At 40.4% G+C, this 25,105-nt stretch overlaps 1 protein-coding gene across 2 annotated transcripts; it reads right to left on the reverse strand.

The window, feature by feature from the left end:
• Positions 1 to 1,413: 1,413 nt before the first annotated feature.
• On the reverse strand, positions 1,414 to 24,890 carry LOC111971632 (podocan-like). Of its 2 annotated transcripts, XM_023998487.2 has the most exons (13): positions 24,108 to 24,890; positions 23,647 to 23,692; positions 22,460 to 22,831; positions 22,062 to 22,155; positions 14,163 to 14,227; positions 12,370 to 12,479; positions 11,968 to 12,124; positions 9,032 to 9,147; positions 7,693 to 7,906; positions 7,176 to 7,380; positions 5,205 to 5,443; positions 4,898 to 5,046; positions 1,414 to 2,631 (listed from the first exon to the last, which is right to left on the reverse strand). In XM_023998487.2, the coding sequence occupies exons 3-13, from the start codon at positions 22,754 to 22,756 to the stop codon at positions 2,445 to 2,447; spliced, it is 1,833 nt and encodes a 610-aa protein (XP_023854255.1). In that variant the 5' UTR covers positions 22,757 to 22,831; positions 23,647 to 23,692; positions 24,108 to 24,890; the 3' UTR covers positions 1,414 to 2,444. The 2 variants fall into 2 exon arrangements, with proteins under 2 accessions (XP_023854255.1, XP_023854256.1); XM_023998488.2 differs by lacking the exons at positions 23,647 to 23,692; positions 24,108 to 24,890 and having other exon boundaries at positions 22,460 to 22,919.
• Between the last annotated feature and the right edge of the window lie 215 nt (positions 24,891 to 25,105).

The following is a 25,105-nucleotide window of genomic DNA, read 5'->3' on the forward strand; positions in this document are numbered from 1 at the left end:
ATTTTTTTTTTAATAAGAATGTTTCATTCATTCAGATCTAGGATGTGTTATTTTAGTGTTCCTTTTATTTTTTTGAGCAGTGTATATTGCTGCACTGTCGGAACTAGAAGCACAAGCATTTCGCTACACTCGCAATAACATCTGCTAACCATGTGTATGTGACCAATAAACATTTATTTGATTTGAAATAGCTTTGTTATTGTTATTTTATTGTGTTTAATTTTTTTTTACTTAGTTMATTTAGCAAATATTTTCTTAACTCTTTCTTGAACTGCATTGTTGGTTAAGGGCTTGTAAGTAAGCATTTCACGGTAAGGTCCACACTTGTTGTATTCGACGCATGTGACAAATACAATTTGATTCGAGTGGGTCCATGCAAYTTACGTGACTTGTTAAGMGCATTCTTACTCTTCAACTTATTTAGGCTTGCCATAACAAAGGGGTTGAATACTTACACTCATTTCAGCTTTTCATTTTTTATTAATTTGTAAAAATGTCTACAAACATAATTCCACTTTGATATTATGAGGTATTGTGTGTAGGCCAGTGACACAAAATCTCAATTTAATCTATTTTAAATTCAGACTGTAACACAACAAAATGTGGAAAAAGTCAAGGGGTGTGAATACTTTCAGAATGCACTGTAATTTGGCTCTTGTCCCATCATAGCCCATATTAAACCTTATTACAACTGATTAATCACATCATAGCATATAAGGTCTGGAGTTTTACCTGGTTAGGTTATCAGATCAGGAAAAACGACTGGCCCCAGCAAAATAATTCACCACACCACTCTGGGACCTGTGGTGCCACCTCTGGTAGAATTGCAGGAAAGTAACTTCAGAACTAAAATGTGTCTCTCCACCGTGAAGTGGGGGGCCACTAAAATGTTTTGCTGCGAGGTGGGGGGCCCCCAAACKAAATCTCGCTTAGGGCCCCCAAAAGGCTAAAGCTGGCCCTGAATAAGTGTAAATAGCAGGATGATAAAGAACATACCTTGTCTATAGATTTCTCTGCTGGGTAGACAGGCAGACTGGAGGCAGACTTCATTGACCGGTGTCATTTGAGCCACTGTTATTGTGTCTGAAATGGTACACTATTCCCTATAGTGCATCACTTTTGACTAGGGCCACATAGAAAATAGATTGCCATTTTTGACACAGACAAAATGAACAGTTGAATTCCTTCAACATGTGACCCTTGAAAAGTATTGTGAAACATTTGAACGTTGTTCAAAACCACAATCTCAACATCTGTTCTGGACTGTSTCTGTTTTTACACTTCTGTCATGATTTCTAGTTGCTCAATGTTTTTGTTTATACGCTGACATCTCCCCCCAAAAAAATATATATCTTTAAAAAGGGCATTTTATATACATTTCACGCTTAATATTGTTGTGTGCTCAGAAACCTGTTAATGCATGATATTTATTGCTGTGTGAAATCCATATGTATACATCTGAAGGTGAATACATTGGTTCATAGCAACGTGACTAATTTAATAGCATAAGTTTTTCAAATACCATACGCAAATACTTGCCGTCTTACAAAATAAGACTGGATTAAAGTAAGGCATTACATTAACAGCATGGATCAAGCTCATGGTAGTCTAAGAGCGAAGAGATTGTAACACGGTCACAGAACTTGTGGCATAGTAACGATGATATAAGAATGACAAAATTACATAAAGCCAGACTGTCTTACCAGACTACATCACACAATCACAACCAGGGCCAATATTCACAAAAGATCTCAGAGTAGGAATACTGATCTAGGATCAGTTTAGATCAGCTCTTAGATCAGCTCTCCTAGTGTGAGATGCTTTACAGTATAAATACAGGCTCAGAACTGAAAACAAAAACTTCAAATCTTGACATAATCTTCTTTGTAAGGTGACACAGCTAGCACACAGTAAAGTTCAGAGATGGGACCTACACAGTATGATCAACATATGACAGATCTGACTGTCTTTTCCTTTCTGCTTCCACTAAAGTGGTGGTGAGACAAAGTATCTGCCCCAAATGGCACACTATTCCCTATATAGGGCATTACATTCGACTAAAATCCTATGGGCCCTGGTCAAAAGTAGTGCACTCAATRGGGTGCCATTTGGAATGCACACAAAGACTCAAGCACAGAAATGCAAMCGTATCTGTCATTGCATAGACAAGCAAAGCCGAGAAAAATAATAGAACAAACAAAAATATAATTTTATCTGGTATCCTGCACCAGAGATATGTGCATCGGCAATTCCCCACTATATGGGAAAAAATACCACTTTGCGCTTCCATTCATAGTTCAATTTACATTTCAGAATTGAGCCTGACCTATTGCAAAAATACTGTTTTCTGTACTTTCAAAAGAACTGGACTTTGGGATTGCAGCCTAAACAACTGCAACATTTGGTTTTGGATCATTCAAGCTGTGTGTTTCCATGGGATAAACTTATGAAGAGAATCCTTCTCCCACTTCCTCTTCCATCATCTCCATCTCTTCCTCCTCCTCTTCCTCTTGTCTGAAGGAGGCTCCGGAGGGGTTGGAGTGACTCGAGTGGCCGATGTCCAGCACCTCCAGATTGGTCAGGTGTTTGAAGGAGCTCTCCTTCACAGAGTGGGCCAACAGATGGTTGAACCTGAGAGGGAGACAGAGCAGAGGGCCGGGGGGCGGGGTCAGTAGACAGACTCGCAATATGTGATGATGACTGAGCAGATGCTTGAGTTTGATGTGTAAAACCAGCACAGCAAGAGCTGCTAACTGATAGGATGTTGTGCTTAGAGTCTGAACCAGCATATTATAAGACCCAATCCGATATGGATATTGTCCTGTAAGGAACAACACAACATGTGCTGTACACATATCAAACGCTGAGATTCAGTAACGCAGCCAATTAGAGTGCCTGTATACTATTCTTTCTATGACTCATCAGTTTGCATTCCATTCAAAGTTCTATTGAGTTAATAAGCACCCTGATACTCCCTATACTGCGTCAAGGGGAAATAAGGCCATGTTATCCGAATCAAGCCAATTTTCCACTGTCTTCAGGATGGGCTCATCTATGAGGTCCTGAGTGTCAGTGAATCCGACCCATCTTAGTTTGTAATTCACTCACTATCTGACCCAGACACTCACACATGTGCGGGCACACTCACATACGCACACACGTTTATATCACACACTCAATGTAAACAGATGCATGCACAGACTCAAACAGATGTGCACACACTCACACACAAATCCACCTCCCCTCCTCCACTGAGGCCATGCAGCATTCCAGATTGGCTGTAATTGGCTCAGGCCAGCAGCTCCCAGATGTGGAGGGATTTGGTGGAAAAACAAGCGTTTCTAACTGCTGTGATACTGCAGCAGCTGCTGAGGCTGAGCCCACAGCATGAAGAGACCAACAGGCCAGACAGACAGAGTGGGCTGGATGGGGTCAGGATCTGTAAAGTTCATTATCCGATAAAGCATCAATTAGACTCCTCAAAACCAAACCGACAAAAACTCAGGGCAGCATCCCAACAGTCTTGGACGCTTCCAAACTGACCTGAAAAGTCTACATGTAAGTAAAAAACTGAATATGATGGAAACGGATACTAACCTAGCTACATATACTAGTAAATATTCAGATCAGTGGTAGCAAAAGGAAAGGATACAAGTAGATGAGGTGACAAGGATTTTGTTGGTTTAGAGTGTTGGGACCCAGCCCGCCCTGCAGACAAAGAAGAGATCAGAAGGGGACAGGAGGAAGGAAACTAAGAGAAAACAACTTGGCAGAGCCAAGCTGTTTTAGTTGGAAATCCAATCATTGACTTAATTTAATTAATAGGAAAARCAGTGGAGCATCAACAAGCCAAGAAACAGATCTAGACACAGCGGGGAATATCTCTAAAACTTTATCACCATGGGTTCTGTTCTGTTATATAGTCCCCCTTCCAAGAGAGGAAAACAGCCAAGAATGTCGACACAAAGGAAATCATGACTTTAACTTTGTAAAATACCTGATTCATTGAAATAATTTACATTTCATAACCTAACCAGACAATTATGAGAGTTAATTACAATCCAAGAACACATGATGGGAAATATACATAGTGTATCTGTGTAAGGGATTTTAATGAGTACAGTCAGCGCAGAAGTAGAGCAGAAAGACAACTTATTCCGTCATCAGCTCTCTCCTCTGCATCCGTTACGTAACAGTCTCCTCAGCACAGCGCAGCACACACAGACACACACACGCACGCACTCATGTACGCGCGCACACACAAACAAACACAAACAGCACAGCAGAGTAGGTCGGATCCAAACGGAAAATAAACTTAAGTAAGGATAAAGAGGGAACTATCAACCAAATATCTGTCAGATATTGGCACCCTATTCCCTGTATAGTGCACTAAATTTCAGTAGGGCTCTGGTCAAAAGTAGTGCACTATATAGTAAATTGGGTGCCATTGGATGCAGCTTGGGACTCAGTGKACTAGGGGATAGGTGGCTCTGTCTTAGATTTGGCATCAATCAATAGGACTTTGTTACACACTCACAACAGAGGATGAATGGAGTGATGGTAGGAGCCGAGTAGAAGGCCAGAAATGTCTCATTCAGAAACAATGCTACAGACATGAATGGAACAGTGGACAGGAGAGTGTTCTGCTRGATCTAGGAGTTAATGGGGAGGGGCAGGAGTTGAATGACGGTTTAATTACTGTTCTATAATAACATAAGTGAGAGTGCGTGTATATACTGGTTTGAGAGAGTGTATTAGTTTATATATGTACTGTAAGTGATTGGTACTCACAATTGAATTTAGTACACACATGAGCTGTGGGTTTGAACCAAGAAATGGGTTCAGTTCAGTGTGTGTTTCTGAGTGTGCGTTCGTTCATTAGTGTCCAGTCTCTCACCGTAGGAAGATGCCCTTGATGTTTGGAGTGCCATCAAAGGCGGTGGCGGGGACAGTGCTGATGTGGTTGGACTGCAGGTACAGGTACTCCAGAGACTCAGGCAGGTCAGATGGAACATGGGACAGCTGGTTACTGGACAGGTCCAAAGTCTGGAGGAACACATCAATCACTGTATTTATAAAGCCCACTTTACACCATCAGAGTGCTAACCAACAAGTCCCAACAAATGAAGGACAGCGCCAACAGCCAGCTTATCACACAGAAAACCTGTAGGTGTTACTTGTGTTACCCCCCCACCCAGTCTCACCGTCAGAGCGCGGAGCTCCATCCATGCTCCCTGGTAGATGGAGTTGAGTCTAAGCTGGTTGTGGCTGAGATTGATGTCCCTGAGCTTGGTCATGCCCTGCAGCGCCCCTTCTGGTATGGAGTTCAGCTGGTTGTCCTTCACCCGGAGGACCTGCAGGGAGCGGGGCAAGCCCAAGGGCAGGAAGTGGAGGGCGTTCCCTGACAGGTCCAAGGTCACCAGCAGACGCAGCTTCCTGAAGGCTGGATGATTATCAACATGGTCTCATTAAAAGATGTAAAAATAGAAAAAATAGATGCAAAAAACATTGTAGTTATATGTAGTTATAACTTTACTGTATCCGTTGGGAAATTCTTTCTGTGTCATACAGCAGGCCCAAATGGCTCAGCGGTCTAAGGCACTGCATCTCAGTGCTAGAGGCGTCACTACAGACCCTGGTTCGATTTCAGGCTGTATCACAAGTGGCCGTGATTGGGAGTCCCATAGGGTGGTGCACAATTGGCCCAGTGTTGTTCGGGTTAGGGTTTGGCTGGGGTAGGCCGTCATTGTAAATAAGAATTTGTTCTTAACTGACTTGCCTCGTTAAATAAAACAAATATAGACAGAAGTACTGTACAGTTCATCACAAACATGATATGTGTGCAAGAGCCACATCTCCAACAAACTATCAYGGTCCAAATACACCAAGACAGTCGTGAAGAAGGCACGACTGTCTTGGTGTTCCCCCTCATGAGACTGAAAAGATTTGGCATGGGTCCTCAGATCCTCAAAAGGTTCTACAGCTGCACCATCGAGAGCATCCTGACTGGTTGCATCACCACCTGCTATGGCAACTGCTCAGCCTCTAACCGGAAGGCCCTACAGAGGGTAGTGCGTACGGCCCAGTACATCACTGGGGCCAAGCTTCCTGCCATCCAGGACCTCTATACCAGGCGGGGTGTCAGAGGAAGGCCATAAACATTGTCAAAGACTCCMGCCACCCTAGTCATAGACTGTTCTCTCTGCTACCGCACGGCAAGCGGTACCGGAGCACCAAGTTTAGGTCCAAAAGGCTTCTTAACAGCTTCTACCCCCAAGCCATAAGAGTCCTGAACACCTAATCAAATGGCTACCTAGACTATTTGCATTGTCCCCCTGCTGCTACTCTCTGTTTATTATCTATGCATAGTCACTTTACCTCTACCTACATGTACATATTTCCTTGACTAACCTGTGACCCCGCACATTGACTCTGTACCAGTACCCTGTATATAGCCTCGCTACTGTTATTTTATTGTTGCTCTTTAATTGTTTATTATTTTTCTATTTTCTTATTTTTAATTTTTTAATTTTTAACTTCAGTTTATTTGAGTAAATACTTGAACACTTATTATTCTTAAAAATGCATTGTTGGTTAAGGGCTTGTAAGTAAACATTTCACTGCATGTGACAAATACAATTTGATTTGAAGAGCCACATGTCACGGATCCCTCTGGACCTTTCATTGCTTATTCCCACTGATTGTATTTGTATACATGTGCCCTTTGTTCACCATGGTGCTGTCCATTATTGTTACAATGTCTGTTGGTGCGTGTGAGTACCTGTGCTGTGTGTTTTGGCTTTCGTGCCATTGTGGATTGCGCAGATGATTACGGGTCTCGTCCYGTTGGTTAATCATTGGRCGCTTGTGTTATTTATTCGAGGTACTCCTCACTCTTTTGTTTTGGGTTTCTACCCTGTGTTTGTATAGTGTTTGTTTGGTCTTCGTACCCGTGCCTTTACACGGCACGCTGTAATTTGGGTAARAWTKTTYTTTTTAAATTATGCATTCCTGTGCCTGTCTCCCGAATCATTCATACCAGCGTGACACCACATATAGTTCTACTGTAGATGTACAGTATTCATGTAGATGACAGCAGAGCAAAGTACAACACAATACAACAAAACACAATACAACAAAACATTTCCATATACTCCATATGTGGTCCAGTCTACCTTCTCTGTGTAGCTTGGGGCTGGTGAGGCGGTTGTAACTGAGGTTSAGCTCGGTCAGGGAATAGAGAAAGACCAAGTCGTTGCGTTCAATCACGTTGATAGTGTTGTGAAGCAGCATGAGAGTCTTGGCTCGGCGGGGCAGAGCCCTGGGGACACGCTCCAGCTGGTTGTTGTACATGTGGAGGGTGTGTAGCTTCTTCAGGCCCTGGGGRGAAGAGAAAACTCTTTATGTGAACATTTTCATGTAATTCTAATGGCATTTCATAGCACATTTCAGATTTCTCATTGCTCATTTAACAGACAAAAAGATCACCATAATCATAACATCAAAACAATTGTGCCCAACTCTCTGTGGCGGTTCAACCTGACCGTACTAGCAGTCAGATCAGGCTTTATATTTAGAATATTTTTCATGGTCCTTCGAGCCATTTACACCTGTGGTGATTCAACTATCCGCMGTATGTCCTATAGCCCTCTATATAAGATTGAAGTATCCCAAGTATCCTGCAGCACCTACCTGGAATGCAGCATGGTGTATGGAGCGGGAGTGTAGCTGGTTGTTGTGCAGCAGTAGGTACTCAAGGTTACGACAGGCTGTGAGAGCATTGCCAGGGATACTGCGGATACTGTTCCTCTCCAGGTGTAGCAATATCAGACTCCGGGGCAAACCCTGAGGAACCACACTCAGGTTGTTGTTGGACAGGTCCAGATACTCCAGACTGGTCAACTGGCTGAGAGAGGAGAGGAGAGGAGAGGAGAGGAGAGGAGAGGAGAGGAGAGGAGAGGAGAGGAGAGGGTGACATTATATTTGATACAGGAGAGGTGAGGTTAGGTCATCACTTTATCTTTAAGCGTCATCTTATCTTCCCATGAATAGACAAATCTCACTTTTCTCTCCCATTTTGACATTTTCTCAGAATGTACCAGTTCAACCTAATCTCTCACCACTGGCTTCTCTCTTTCTCTTCTCTCTCTCTCACTCACTCACTCACTCACTCACACCACTTTATTCTCTCACATTCTCTCGCTGACCTGAACATGAGATCAATATTCATACATCGAAAGTAACAAGTGGACACTCAACTCACCATTCCGTTATGTACCTTCTCAGAGTTTGCCGTGTTGTCAAGTCTATAGGTCTTTGTTTTGAATTGATGCACTCTGTAATAACCATTGACACATAATGGGCAACAGTGATAGTGTTCAACCTTGGATATATCGAATCAACTGCACTCAGGTGGAGTGACTGAATGACTCTGTCGAGCGTGTTTGTGTGTCTGAGTGTCCTACAATAAAAAGAGTGTAGTTTGTAGTTCGCAGCTAAAGTATATTTAAAAAAAGAACCCTGGTGAAGGTCTTATCTATTGACTRAAACATTGGTTATAAGATCCAATTAATTGTTTGTGGAGTATTCAAGAACAMCCGACACACTCTTCCTACTACAGTACGTGAAGGTCTCATTGTCCATGCCTTATATTTGCCTGTGTTGTAAAGTCTACAGTATAGGTCTTTGTTTTGAATCAATACCCTCGGTTTTAATGTAAACATGTGGCCTCAGATATGTCGAATCAACTTTGAAGAAGAGGAAGAAGAGAAGAAGACAGCTGGACTGAATGGCTCTCTGTTGAGTGTGTTTTATTTGTTAGTGTGTCTTATTATACTACAACTTGATAGTAACAGGTCCTCCAGTACCTAAAGGTCTTATCATCCATGCTGCACTAAATCAAATCCAATTGTGTTGGTCACATACACATGGTTAGCAGATGGTATTGTGAGTGTAGCGAAATGCTATTACAGTACTATTAAAATAGTACTACAGCTATTACTAGAATACTACTAGAGTACTACTACATTACCTGAAGGTCTCATTGTCCATGCCTTCGTTGCTAAGCAAGTTGTTCTGCAGGTAGAGCTCTCTGAGCCGGGTCAGGGTATCAAAAACCCCTGTYGGGATCTTCTCCAGCTTGTTACTCTGTTAACCAAGAAGAAGCACAGACACACAATCAAGCATCACATATCAGTATCACAGATAGGGAGTAATGGATTGCATGTAATCCGTTACATGTAATGGATTACAATTTTAAAAAACAGTAACTAACCTGTTATGTTACCAGCAAAAATATTGCAGATACTTTTGAAAAAATGTATTCTTACTTCTAGGATTACTTTTAAATTCAGAAAGCATGTTTGCTAAAAACAAAGAGTTTACACCGTTCTGTTTTCTCAATGACGTTCAAATCAGCATTGAAAAAAAGGCGCACGTTTAAGTTTGTTCCGCCTGAGAGAGTCACCACAAGTCAGAGACCACTATGATGACACACCAAATGCGTTTGATGAATTGCGGAAAAAGAGCAGGAATGGGCTTTTGGGTAGGCTACAGCCCAAGCCATGTCTTGCAATGGTGCGACTGCTGTCGGCATCTAAAGATTGTCCAACTTGAATAAAGTTGACGGTATGGACGACAGAAGTGGTGCAACCTATGGGCGATATGGATATCACTYATTATTGATATCTACATAGCGCATTGATGTGAATCATAGAGCTGCTCTCTCATTTAGCTCTTGGCACCTTACGGATTGTGGTTGTTGTGGAGGGCTGTTCACAAATGTATACAKTGCCGTGAAAAAGTATTTGSCYCCTTTTCTCTATTTTTGCTTATTTTTGATACTGAATGSTATCAGATCTTCAACCAAAACCTATTATTAGATAAAGGGAACCTGAGTTTACAAATAACAAAAAAATGAAACACCAAAAGTAATTGCCCCCTTACACTCAWTATCTGGTTAAAGTCCAGACCTAATCCCAATTGAGATATTGTGGCAAGACTTGAAGGGCTGAGTTAAAGCAGTTTTGCATGGAAGAGTGGGCCARAATTYCTCCACAGCGACGTGAGAGACTAATCAATAACTACAGGAAGTGTCACGTTGGAGTCATTGCAGCTAAACGTGGCAGAACCAGTTATTGAGTGTAAGGGGGCAATTACTTTTTCACACAATGGGCATTGGGTGTTGCATAACTTTGTTTATGAAATAAATGAAATAAGTATGTAATTGTTGTGTTATTTGTTCACTCAGGTTCCCTTTATGTTATATTAGGTTTTGGTTGAAGATCTGATAACATAAAAAAATTCAAAAGATATGTAAAGGTAGAGAAAATTCGAAAAAGGGCAAATTCTTTTTCACAGCACTGCATGAGTATTTTAACTGAATAATAGTTTAATTGAAGAAGTTTAAGATGCCTATCAATCATTGTTTTTGCGACCAGTGAAAAATGTGCTCTTGCAACAACTGCATAGTTCGGATCCCAGCCTCAGGTATAAAAGTTTGAGGGAGTTACCTTCTAAACTACTCTGTGGTATTGTGCTCCATACTGTCAAAAGCAAGTTTARTTTAAGAAGACCACGAGTGGGGCTTTTATTGCTCAATCTAATTTGTGYGAATAAAAAAAAAATCCAATAGGTAACATTGGCCATCAMCATGCTCAAACTTCTGTACTTTTGATAAACTTAAAAGGGGCAATCTGTAGTTGCTACATCCATTTTTGGATTTATAAATTAATAAYATATACTGTACCCACTGATTCTTAAAGAATATAACTTATAAATGCMTCATGAGATTAGTTCAACTGTCACACCCCATGAGAACCCAAAATATAAGCTTGTTTTTCTCCAATGTACAATGTAAACAAACACTGCATAGACTCAAAACATGGTTTAAAWWWWWTKTTGATATCATGGATGGTCAGTCCTTGCATCCATAGCTCTGTCGATTAATCTGAGAGTGGTTACATTTCTCAAGGCCCATCTCTCAGTTTTTTGCCAAACAGAGGTGCGGTGACCGCTTTGCTATTGTTTCAACTGGATTCGCCCTTTAAACAGCTGCAAATTATCGCGATATCAAATTGTCGCCAACAAAACGTAAACAATAGGCYTATAGCAAATCCAGCATATGGCATAMATTTTTTTACTTGCAAATAATACTTTTTGGTGGTGCTTAAAGCATGCCATTCCATGAGAGCAGCATTTCTTTTTCAACTCGAAGCAATGAGCCCAATTAGTCCTCCCCGACAACATAATCATAAACAACAGAGTAGGCTAAAACTTCCTTGGTTTTTGGGTAATGCTCAGGTAAAACAATTTGGCTAATCTATACTTCCATAATTCCAAGTCCTATGCTTGAAGATCAAGGGCTATCTAAAAAACGAACTATTTCCTGAGCTTTCTTATACCTCCTAGATATAGGACAGACACTTCAAAATCTTATTCCTCACAATTTTGTTTTTGACTGTCTGTTTTGCCATTTATTAATGACCTATGSYATGACCATCTTAAAACAATTCCATACGTTAGCTTAGTATGACCCCCCCACAGAACCAATGCATGAAGTCAAATGCAACATCCATTGATGGCCAGCTGCATAAGCTATAACATAGATTATTCCTTCAATAGATGTCGTTCAATTGGTCATATTCCTTTTAGTCTTTTTCTAATGGCTTTTAAAGGCTAAGGGAAAAGTAATCTAAAAGTAACTGAAAGTAATCCAAAAGTTAATACTGATTACAATTTTGGACAGGTAACTAGTAACTGTAACTGATTACATTTAGAAAGTAACCTACCCAACCCTGTATATAAATCAAGTTTATTTATGCATTTGTTAGATATTAGAGTACTTGGGAATATCTAGACAGTTTATAAACAGAGACCAACTTGGCCGTATGAATGGGGAGTGAGCTCTCAGGATAGGTTGTTATTGTGTGAGGGCTGTAGCTACTCAACTTGATTTCACAAGCTCACCTTCAGATGGAGGCGGTAGATGGCAGAGGGCAGGCTCCTAGGGACGTAGCGGAGGAAGTTACTGGACAAGATGAGAACCTCCAGGCTGTCAGAACCGTTAAACATGTTCTCAGGTAGCCCTGCATCTGTCAGCTTGTTGTCATGGAGATACACTGACCTGGGGTGGTTAGGACATGAGGGAATGCATGAAATTAGTGGTCTGGAGTGGAGCCAAGGGGAAAGATAAGCGATGGGTGATTTGTTTTTTTGTGAATGAAGCAAAGTAATTAAATGCAAAATAACACCTACAGCAACAAGACCTTTCTACTGTGAAAATGTAATCCTCCTATGCCCAACCAACTACCTACCTGCCCACCCTCTCTCTCTCTCACACACACACACACACACACACACACCGCTTACTTCAGTCCTGGCTTCTGACCAAATGTGTACGGGTAGATCTTCGTGAGCAAATTAGCGGCGAAATCAGCACTGACCAGTGAGGGAGGCAGGTGTTTGGGTGCTGTGGTGAGCTGGGAGGGATAAAAACAGAGGGAAAGAGAGAGAGAGATATTATGTTACTCTCTTCTTTTGTTTTCTCCTGTTGTACTGACCACAAAATGACCTGTATGTGCAGGCACTGAGGGGTAATTTACGCCACACAGACAATCATCCTCAATTGACCTTGGAACATTGACGGATGAGTCAAAACAAATGAACACTTCAGTACATTTCATAACTGTTTCCCTCCCAAATTATGCCAAGAGGGAGTTTCTGCATTGCTTGAAATGGCTATGACAGGAGAAATAGGAGAAACTACTACAGTGGTAGCGAGCTTAACTTGACACTCTTGGTTTCAAAAGGGTTATTTGGCTGCCCCCATAGGAGAACCCTTTTTGGTTCCAAGATCAACTCTTTTTGGTTCCAGGTAGAACCATTTTGGTTCCAGATATAACCTCTGTGGAAAAGGTTCTACATTTAACCCAAAATGGCTCTACTTGGAACCAAAAGGGTTCTACCTGGAACCAACAAGTGWTCTTCAAAGGGTTCTCATAAAAACCCTTTTAGGTTCTAGATAGCACCTTTTTTTCTAAGAGTGTAGCGTTACATAGCATTATAYTCTATCTGTCCCCTTTTCAACATGGTTTATGGATTAAAGTAACATGGGTGTCTTTGAAGCTTGGTTCACTGTCTGCCACCTATCCTGCTGGCAACAGCAGCACGGCTGGCAAGGATACAGCATCATAACAAAATAGAATAGAAAATAATATAAATTTCACGCAGAATTGTACTTGGACACACTAAGAATAAGAGATCCAAGGTTGAAGATCGGGAAGGAGAGGGAAAATGTTAATTCTAGAACAACAAAATACAAGTCRGGGTCTCAACGTACTGTTGAGAGTTACAATAGTAGAATACACAAGGTGCAATTTGAAAAATKTGGTTGTGCATCAGCAGTTTTTCTTTTGTTATGTCAGTCACTGACAGTCACTAAATTAGCCCATGTTGACTGGTAAGTTTGTCTAGCAGCCAGCTATCTAAAACTGTAGTAATCATGGTTGAATTACAGACCGGGGCMCCCATTGATTTTGTTAGTGGACCATTCTATACACACGGGAAGCTGTTGAGCATGAAAAACCCAGCCATGTTGCAGTTCTTGACACACTCAAACCAGTGCGGCTAGCACCTACTACCATACCCCGTTCAAAAGCACTTAAATATTTTGTCTTGACCATTCACCCTCTGAATGGCATACATACAGTGTATAAGTTACATTTTCTGATGGTTCTTTGACTTCTTTCAGTCATTTGGTTATTTTGCAGTTTAGTTCAGAAAACAATTACTCTTTGAAGAGAGACACTGTGTTATGGCTTTAGCCTGAGTCATTACAACCTTAAGACCATCCATCATGTTTTTAAAATTAGGATTCCAATAGGAGTAGAACCAAATAAAGGTGTGAMGATGGTTTCAGAGAGCTCCATGATGACCGAGCAGTACTTTTAATGAGCACAGCACACTATACTGTACGCTACTCACTCCTGGGAGACCTGATTATATATTAATGACTACCACAAGTGAAAACATGACCTGAAGAATGTTTACATGGAACCATATTCCCCTGGTTCAAGTTATGTCGCAATGACGGAAGAATAGTGATGTGTTGATTTGTTGAATGTGTAAGGTCTATGTTTACGGCTGTGTTTAGAATTAATCACCTTGTTATTGGCCAAGTACAAGTAACTCAGTTGTTCCAGCACTGTAAATCCTTCATCTTCAAGGCCTGAATACACACACAAACACACACAAGAAAAATAGAACATGGAAAATGTTATTCAGCCTAAAAACATATACAACACAGAAAATAAAGATCAGACTGATTTGTTTGAGTGAATAGACCTGGACAGCATATAAAATAAAATAAAACAGATACGGTAATCATCATTTTAATTAGGTATACATTATTAATGGAGTGGATCGAGAAGAACTAGAGCCCACACACTGGTTGAATCAATGTTGTTTCCACGTCATTTCAATGAAATGATGTTGAACCTACGTGGAATAGATTTAGAATTGACGTCTGTGCCCAGTGATGGGCAGTCTCTTCGCCAGATTAATAAATCAAATCCAATTTAATTTGTCATATGCGCTGAATACAACAGGTGTAGTCCCGTGAAATGCTTACTTACAAGCCCTTAACCACCTTTTTCTCCCCAATTTTGTGATATCCAATCGGTAGTTGYAGTCTTTTCCCATTGCTGCAACTCCCTTACGGACTCGGTAGAGGCGAATGTCGAGAGCCATGCGTCTTCCGAAACACAACCCTGCCAAGCCGCACAGCTTCTTGACACACWGCTCGCTTAACCCGGTAGCCAGCCACACCAATATGTCAGGATGTTCTTGATGGTGCAGCTGTAGAACTTTTTGATGACCTGAGGACCCATGCGAAATCTTTTCAGTGTCCTGAGGGGGAATAGGTGTTGTCGTGCCCTCTTTACGACTGTCTTAGTGTGTTTGGACCATGATAGATTGTTGGTGATGTGAACACCAAGGAACTTGAAGCTCTCGTCCTGCTCCACTACAGCCCCGTCGATGTGAATGGGAGCGTACTGGGCCCTCCTTTCCTGTAGTCCACGATCAGCTCCATTGTCTTGATCACGTTGAGGGAGAGGTTGTTCTCCTGGCACCACCCTGCCAGGTCTCTGACCTTCTCCCTATAGGCTGTCTCATCATTGTCGTTGATCAAGCCTACCACCGTTGTGTCGTCGGCAAACTTAATGATGGTGTTTGAGTCATGCTGGGCCACACAGTGGGGCGGTATGCGATTGGAGTGGATCTAGGGTTTCTGGGATGATGGTGTTGATGTGAGCCATGACCAGCCTTTCAAAGCACTTCATGGCTACAGACATGAGTSCTACGGGTCAGCAATAATTTAGGCAGGTTACCTTGGCGTTCTTGGACACAGGTACTATTGTGGTCTGCTTGAAATATGTATTTATTACAGACTCCGTCAGGGACAGGTTGAAAATGTCATTGAAGACACTTGCCAGCGCATGCTCTGAGTACACGTCCTGGTAATCCGTCTGGCCCTGTTGCRTTGTGAATGTTGAGCTGTTTAAAGGTCTTACTCACATCGGGCTGTGGAGAACGTGATCACACAGTCTTCCTGAACAGCTGGTGCTCTCATGCATGCTTCAGTGTTTTTGCTTGCCTTAAAGCGCGCATAGAAGTAATTTAGCTTGTCTGGTAGGCTCATGTCACTGGGCAGCTCGCGGCTGGGCTTCCCTTTGTAGTCAGTAATAGTTTGCAAGCCCTGCCACATCCGAAGAGTGTCAGAGCCGGTGAAGTAGGCCCAAAGCAGGCCTAATGCATCCATTTTCATATCAATATSAAATTATTCCTGGTTAACAATTAAGTACCTTACTTGCAAAAATAAAGGAAATTCACATGAGCACCACAATGCCTACTCCACTCATGCTCCACCAAGGCTTTCCAGCACAAAGCTTTGACCTACTACAGTAGCTATGTTGGTCTATTGTACTTCAAACAATGTGTTGACAGGTTGCTTAGGATTCAAACTTCAAACTCAAACAGTCTAATTCATACTCTTAGAGGAGGTGTTCCCACAATAATGTGATTTATTAATACTTTAACCACATACAAGTTAAAGTATTGGATTCTTCACACACCACACTAATCCCATTCCACTACCCTTTCACGCTTTTTTATTGGTGGTTTAACGAGAGATCAGCTGGCAATAATCTGGTGGCCTTTGATGGTTGCAATTGGCCACGTACTTTTTACATGTGGTTGTTTATCTACATTAGTTGAATACACTGACTTATTTGTTTATTTGGATTCCCATTAGCTTTTACAGCAGCTACTCTTCCTGGGGTCCASAAAAAAACACAAAACACTGATACAATAATAGACAAGGAATGTCACACACATTTTAAATACAACAATATACAAATAATGCAACAAAAAAATTATACAAACAATAAAACAACAAAAACGTTGTGTGTGTTAGAGTGTCTGTGTGTGCGTGTGTTTGTTTTTTAATCAGTTTAAATGTAATTTGACCATTTGTGTAATTGGAGATGGAAGGGAATTCATGTTATTTTTGATACAGTAATAATTCTCATAAAAACCAGGAGAACCAGTTAATCGCTCGTCAATCCAATGTTATACCTAGGAGTTTACTTTCCTCAACTTGCTCAATGGTCACACCCTTTATGTATAACTCCTGTTGAGGTGTAGGTCTTAGAGAATGTCATAAATCAAATCCAATGCTTTAAGCTTTAGATGTATTTAAGACCAGTTTATTATTAACCAACCATTCTGAAACTGACTGTAACTCCTTATTTAGAATTTCATTGAGCTCACTGGCTTTGGGTGCGGACATGTAGAGTGTGGAATCATCCGCATACATAGTCATTCTGGCTTCGTGTAAGACCAGTGGCAAATTATTTGTAAAAATAGAGAAGAGTAACGGCCCAAGGCAACTTCCCTGAAGGACACCGCACTGTACATATCTGATGTTAGAGAAGCTTCCATTGAAGAACACTCTCTGGGTTCTATTGGATAAATAACTCTCCGACCATGTGACGGCAGGTGATGTAAAGCCATAGCAAGTGAGTATTTTCAATAACAATGTATTAGCAATAACATCAAAGGCTGCACTGAAATCTAACAATACAGCTCCAACTATCATCTTATTATCCATGTATTTTAACCAATCATCAGTAATCTGAGTCAGTGCAGTACAAGTTGAGTGCCCTTCTCCATACGCATGTTGAAAGTCAGTAGTTAACTTGTTTTCTGAAAAATAGCATTGTATTTGGTCAAACACAATTCTCTCCATCAGTTTACTAAGAATAGGCAGCAAACTGATTGGGCGGCTGTTAGAACCAGCAAAGGGTGCTTTACTATTTTAGGCTCATCATTATTGACGGATAACAATTGTTTTTCCTTCTCGCCCACACTAACTTGACCTAATTCAAAACAGCAATCCTTCTCTTTCATTATTTCATTATTATTGTTCAATGTTGTAATTTCCCTTCTGAGTCTTTCCACTTTACTAGTAAAATAATAACTGAAATGATTGGCAATATCGAAAACYTTTGTTATAAATTACCTATCAGCTTCAATGAACGATGGAGATTAATTGGGTTTTCTTCCCATGATATAATTTAAGCTACAGTACTCCAATGTCTTTTCCCATAGTGTTTTATGTAATTTATCTTTGTTGGAAAATATAATTTCTTCTTCTTTTTGTTAAGTTTAGTCATAACATTTCTCAATTTACAGTATGCCAACCAATCAGCTGAGCAGCAGGTGGTGGTGTACTGGCCACAGCTACTCATATATAGACTTACATGAAAGCAAGCTTTGCTTTTATACTTACAAGACCATCCTGCTTGATTGAGCGAGCTGTTTTGTCTTGTAGTAATGTGGTGCCAGCCTGTATTTCCTTAACCCTTTACACTCATGGGAATTAGCCTATGGATAGGGCTAAATGTAAATGTTTCTATCAGAAGAAATATGAAAAGCATATGCATATTAACAATTGAAAGGGAACAGTTTCGAGATGATAGGAAATGTATTAGACCAAAGGTGAAGACACAACAATTCACCTGACAAGACCGAATCCAAACATTACACYGTTGATTTTCTGTGAATTTTAAATTAACTGTACTTTTCGCTGCATTTGTTGATAACCAAATCTGAAAATACTCTGGATACATTCAGTAACAYGATAAGAATATTCTTGGAAAATGTGTGGTAGGTGCAACATAAGGATTTGAGTTAGARGACTAACTGGTGTCTCCAAGTGGCCRCATACTTATCCAAAGTGTGGACAGTTCCTAAGTAATTTCAATGCACTTTTATGACTCAAAGAAGAGTCTTCAATTACAAGGAGCTTTTTTGAGCTCTCCTAGCTGTGCCGYTGAGGAACTAGAGCAMACTCACTTGTAGTTGTTTTGTTTGAAATACAACCCTGAATCACCGCCCTCACACAATTACTGTTGTTTACACAATCCAAAAATGTCCATTATAAATCRCAATCTGGGTCTGGTGGGTATAATTTGAAAGCCTGTTCTATTGCCAACATGARTTGTAAAGTATAAATTATAAAATACGATATTACACTGTTAGGCTTTGACAATGCAATTCAGGGAAACAGATCATTTTGGTGGGCATAGAAAAGAGTCATGAGTGCATTCAGGTGCGTKTGCAGCRGMAAATTSTCTTTACAATAGACAAACATAAACTCATTCTGTTCAGAACAACYAAGGGTATGACGGCATGTCATCTTGTAACTGTACATCAAACATAGCGATCATAAACTTTGACACTGTATATGATATGAGTTTTATGGTAGCTAATTTCCCCCCAACATTGGACACCCCCTAACTTCGGACACTCTCTAGYGGTTAGAGGATTAAATCACCTCGRGTTCAACATTTAAATGGACTGGAAAATAACAGTAMGTTTTGCRACTGAAGACACCCTTCTAGCTAGCTGACCACCAATTTTCATTTCAATTTATGYTACTTAAGTAATATATATACATGTACTATATATACACATTTTGTGGGACACTGKATATTGGAAAATTMGACTGCGCAACAGACCATACTTCATTTAATATCMAATTYTTTACCTCTGAAATATAGCTAACAGATTTCAGGCAAGTATTTATTTTTTTCACTGGAAGGCTAGCAAACTAGCCAACTATCTAGTAAACACTTCAGATACGAGGTTGGGGTCTCTTTTTTTGAACAAAATTAAACTGATATATCTTGTAATTGAACAAAATAGTATGGTGGCCAATAACTGGAGACCGTATGCCGATAATACGGGACATATTTTTTTTGCTAAACCGCTTATCAAAAAGCTGATAGTAGTAGTATTTCCACAGAAATTTCAAACATGCTAATTGCTAACCCGTTAGCTAGCATTTTCACGACACCAATAATCACAAAACATTGATGGCTTGATCACAAGATAATACTGTTGAAGGWAATATATTTCTTAAACGCTGTTGAATATRCCGATAATATGGGGTGCTACGCTATGGAAATGTGAAGTGCACATTTGGCTTGCTTGGATGACGTCAAAGCAGTATTTATTATAATCCTCAACCTCTCATCTTTCAAAATGAATAGAGTCCTCTTAACTTACAGCATTTCCCTCGCTTAGACAACAAAACATTTTCTAAATAATTGTACATCTAAATCGCTATGAAATATATTTTCAATAACAAAAAATAAAGTTTTCACAGCTGTTTGAAGCTGKTGGACCAAAATGAAAGTTATTTTCAGTTTTGGTCCACCAGCTTCCAGTGGTGTAAAGTACTTAAGTAAAAATACTTTAAATACTTTACTTAAGTAGTTTTTTAATGGGTATCTGTACTTTACTATTTATAGTTTTGACAACTTTTACTTCCATTCCACTACATTCCTAAAGAACATATGTACTTTTTACCCCCATACATTTTCCCTAACACCCAAAAGTACTTGTTACATTTTGAATGCTCAGGGAGGGCAGCAATATGGTTCAAATTTACGCACCTATCAATGTAACGAGTTGTCCCTACTGCCTCTGATCTGGAAGACTCACTAAACACAAATACTGTGTTTGTAAATTATGTCTGAGTGTTGGAGTGTGCCCGTCTGTCCGTAAATTTAAAAAACAAGAAGATCGTGCCTTCTGGTTTGCTTAATATAAGGAATTTGATGTAGAATTGACTTATACTTTTTACTTTTACTCAAGTATGACAATTTAGTACTTTTTCTGCCACTGTACTTAAGTACATTTATAACCAGATACTTTTAGACTTTTACTCAAATAGTATTTTACTGAGTTACTTTCACTTGAGTAATTTTCTATTAAGGTATCTAGAACTTTTACTCAATTGACAATTGAATACTTTTTCCACCATTGCCAGCTTCAAACAGTGGATTTGGTCTACCAGGTTATTTTTTGTTATTAAAAATATATTTCACAGCGATTACGATGGTACAATGATTCCCTACACTATTCAGTACTTGTTTTCTCACATAAACTGAAATTGAGCGAACAGTGTAGAATTTTTGCAACCAGCATTTTCCACTAGATAACACATCCACAAAGGCAGAACAGCTTTCCCAGTTTGACAACAGATGCCACTCCGGCGGGAGAAATCAATAAGCGAATAGMACAGCCAATCACAACACTGGCGGGTAAGTAATACTGTTAAACACYATCATTCCACTATTAGCACCAGATATATTATRGATTTYTTTTTAAATTACAATGCAATTTATTTTATTTTTTATACTAAGTGTAGCACCTTTAACTGCACATACAGAACTAACATCAACAACATGCATGCCAGTCTKTCYTGGCTGATGGTTGACGAGAGATTAACTGCTTCTCTTCTAGTTTTCATGAGAAATTTGACTGTGACAGAAATTCTATGTTGTCTGCATAATTGGCAGGTAGCCTAGTGGTTAGAGTGTTGGACTAGTAACCGAAAGGATGCAAGATCGAATCCCCGAGCTGACAAGGTAAAAATCTGTCGTTCTGCCCCTGAACAAGGCAGTTAACCCACTGTTCTTAGGCCATCATTGAAAATAAGAATTTGTTCTTAACTGACWTGCCTAGTTAAATAAAAAWWAAATAAAAAAACAGACACCCRTACATAGGCCACAAGTCCAAAACAAATTCATGGCAACACACAGAGCCATTCCCTTCCATCTCCAATTACTCAAGCAAACAGCAAAATCACCTTTAAACAACAACACATTTTTGTAACCTTTATTTAACGAGGCAAGTCAGTTAAGAACAAATTCCTATTTACAATGATGGCCTACCGGGGAAGAGTGGGTTGACTGCCTTGTTCAGGGGTAGAACGACAGATTTTTACCTCGTCAGCTAGGGGATTTGATCCAGCAATCTTTCGGTTACTGACCCAACGCTCTAACCACTAAGCTACCTGTCGCCCCCAAAAAACAAATGGAACGGCGTGGACTGTGAGGAGACACACGAACACACAGGCACACTCTAATGCACACAATTATTTTGTTGTATTGTTTTTATTCTTTTTTGTTGTGTTGTTTATATATCGTTTTATTTAAAAATTGTGTGACTGTCCTTGTCTATCAGTGTATCAATGTTTTGTGTTTTTTGTGGACCTCAGGAAGAGTAGCTGCTGCTTCTGCAAAAGCTAAATGGGGTTTAGAATAAACGAACAAACCAGTAAAATAGCTGGAGGSTCCGATTCGACATGGACCTAGACAGTGAATCCCAGAGAGAACAGGACACTAACAGACACTAACAGAGCTCCCACAGTTTGTCGTCAACAAATTGAACAACTTCCAACCATACTAAATGTCTGTCTGCATCTCCCCTAGCTACTTTCAGATCTCTGTCCCCTTAATTAAGTCCTTTGTTATTTTCGTTTGATTCTCTCTCTCTCTATGTCCCTCTGTCTGGTTTACCTTGCGTGGTCAGACTAATGTTTGTCTGTCTGTCACTTGCTCCCTTGGCTATTTTCAGATGAAATGTCTGTCTCTCTCAGTTTCTGTCTGGTTTACCTAGCTCTCTCTAAGTCTCTGTCTGGTTTTTACCTTGCGTGGTCAGACAGTTGTTTTGCAGGTTTAGTGTTTCCAGCTGCTGCAGACGTGTCAGGTCCTCAATGGTTACTACCTCTATCTGGTTGTTCTGAGACGAAGAGGAGGCAAAAGTATTATTGGCAGAACAGCAACGCTTCATTCATTCATTTTTGATTGACTTAGAGAAATGTACTCCTACCCTGGACATGTCCAGCCCTCACTTATGTGCTTTAAACCTTAAATCAGTCCTATGAAGAAAGATCTATCGGGTTTTAAGTGTGTGTGACCCACCTGTAACAAGATCTATCAGGTATTGGGAGTGTCTGTCAATTCTGACTGATGTATTTAATGGATGTCTGAGACCCAACTGTAGGGAGAGAATGTGGGTGTTGTGTTGGGTGTGTGKGACCCACCTGCAGCGAGAGAATGCGTGTGCTCTCAGGCAGCTCACTAGGAAAKTCCATGAGGTCAACCCCAGCACAGTCCACCGCTCCCTCTGTACAGGTACATTCCCCTGGACATACAACTGGCTCGGCCTTCACTACAGCCGGGACTGTAAAGGTCTCTATCTCTGGCTCTGTCTCCTCCATGGGTTCTTCCTCCTTCTYCTCTTCATTCTGGGGCTCCAGAGGGGGCTGGCAGTGTACCAGAGCCMAGGCCAGGAGCAGCACACTCAGGCCCTGAAAGAGAGACCTCCTGGGGCTGGCCATGTCTGCTGGTCGTGCCTGGTGGTCAAGCTACCTCAGATACCTCAGCTGCCCAGAAGCACCAATGATCAGAGGGGTCTATATAACAGTGTGATAAATCAATGAATGGATATATATATTTTTAACTATAATCAGTAACCAAGGAAAAATATTTCCTATTTTCTTTTACAGCTTTACAGAGGATTTCAAGCAATGGTTCTAAAGAGGCAAGTGCTATTGAGACAGAAAAATAGATGACCAAACATAAAAGTGTATGTGTGTATATAGAATAGGTGGCTCATAGGACATGAGATTTAAAAAAAGAGTGTGTGTAAAAAAGAAAAGTTGGTTACATTGTCAGAACAGCAGGCCTCCTGGCGAAACAGCAGGCTAACGAGGACAGAACGTGTATTGTCTGGGACAAGATTAAACCGTCTGCTTTTGTGTTGAAAATGTTTAGTGATAGACATTATGTTCCTATTTTGGCGTATTTAAAAAATCCATTCTCTCATTTATTGTGACGATTATATGGGTTGACCTACAGCACGTTCTTTATACTGTAACTTCTTTCTATTTTCCATATAGTCGAGTGAAAAATGTTTTTTAACAATAAAGGCATTGTAATGGTGATATTATTCTCCCAGCAGGCAGAAAGTGTCCCAGTAGAGAAAGTGTTTTGGTCCTACGGCCAGTCAGTAGAAAGTTCCAAACAGGCACTGCGTGTGTGTGTGTGTGTGTGTGTGTATGTGTGTGTATGTGTGTGTGTGTGTGTGTGTGTGTCGCTACCACACCACCAGCCAAGAGCCTGTGTGTGCCAGACCCCGGAGCCTCACAGTGTGTGTGTCTGAACACCAGCCAAGTGTCTATGTTCACGTCAGATAAAATAAATACAATTAAAAACCATGCAAACCTACACATGTGATCCTGAGTATATCCCCACACACGTACCAGACACCACGACTGTAACAAATGGAGCATATTCAACCCCACATGCATAATACTACTCATAAACAGATATCATGATCTCACACCTACCTAAAGGACTCGTTAAAGCTAAAAAATAAAATAAAAAACACAACAACATTGAATCAATGACTCACAAGCTGTCAAAAATATATATTTTTATACAAGTTGTAGGTGAGTCTGTAAAAGTTCATACACATCTGGACAGCTGTACACTTGTACAGCTTACTATTATTCACTTATTCGCACACTGCCACTCAGTCCATATACAAACAGTCCTTTTCTAATATAACGGTATATGATTGGTGGCACGTTACCAATTCATACACAGCCAGTCCATAATACATAGCACATATATAATATAGATACCTACATAATTACAGCATATCTATACAATACATGCATTCTTTACCTTCTCTGATGGAGGGAGGTTAGCAGTGACAAAGGTAGTCTGGTGTCCAGTCGAACCAGAGACAGTCACATAGCAGGATAGAGAGGAGCCACAGCAACTTCACAGTCACTTTCAGATCACAGATCCCTACCAGATGTAATAGGAGAGTGGGAGTGACAGAGGGAAAGTTCAGCGAAAGAAGGGGAGAAGAAAAGATAGAAGAGAAAAAACTGTGAGCTGAAGGACAGCCAAAAGCACAAAATTCTTTGCTTTTAAACTTTTCTTTTTTTCATGGTCTGAGACAGGTCTTTTCCAATCGCCATATAATAATGAGGCCATTTCATGTTGCAATTAGTTTGTTCTGTAGAAAGAAAGAAAAGGGGACTTTTTAAATTTCCGTTCTGATTCAACAAGGATAACTTTCATATTGCTCATGAATCAACATGGATTAGTATCACAGTGAGACTATCTTGGACCGAAAGTATCTTGGATGTAGTATCTTGGCTGATGCGGAATCATACATTCCCTGTTTTTCTTTGAGCCAAGTACAAAAAGAGAGCTATCRTGAACCAGTGAGCCAGGGGTGGCAGTACCATTGTGTTATTAGCAATTTTTTCCCTCAAAAGCCTAAAAATCCTCTCAATATATAATGTCGAACAACTGCAGAGCCTGAGATTAAAGAAAGAAAAGCTTTATTAAAGATCAATGAAAAAATTGCAACTGACCACCAAAGGGGAACCAATATCATATGAGCTTATAAACTTATCAGCATTAGCATTAAAGTATTTCGAGAGAACTCATATCATTCCAGCTTGTCTTAAAATKATATTTGTTTTGAAGATGACATTTCATATAGACAGGAAACAAGAGTCTTCCAAAAAACGGCAACAGACAGGATGTGTCATAATAGCACACACGTTCTGCATAAGGTCCCTCTCTAGTCTGTGTGTACGTCCCGTATGGCACCCTATTCCATATAGTGCACTACTTTTTATCAGGGCCCATTGGGACCTACTGTA

This window comes from Salvelinus sp. IW2-2015, linkage group LG13 (assembly GCF_002910315.2).
Source record: "Salvelinus sp. IW2-2015 linkage group LG13, ASM291031v2, whole genome shotgun sequence".
NCBI classification, from domain to species: domain Eukaryota; kingdom Metazoa; phylum Chordata; class Actinopteri; order Salmoniformes; family Salmonidae; genus Salvelinus; species Salvelinus sp. IW2-2015.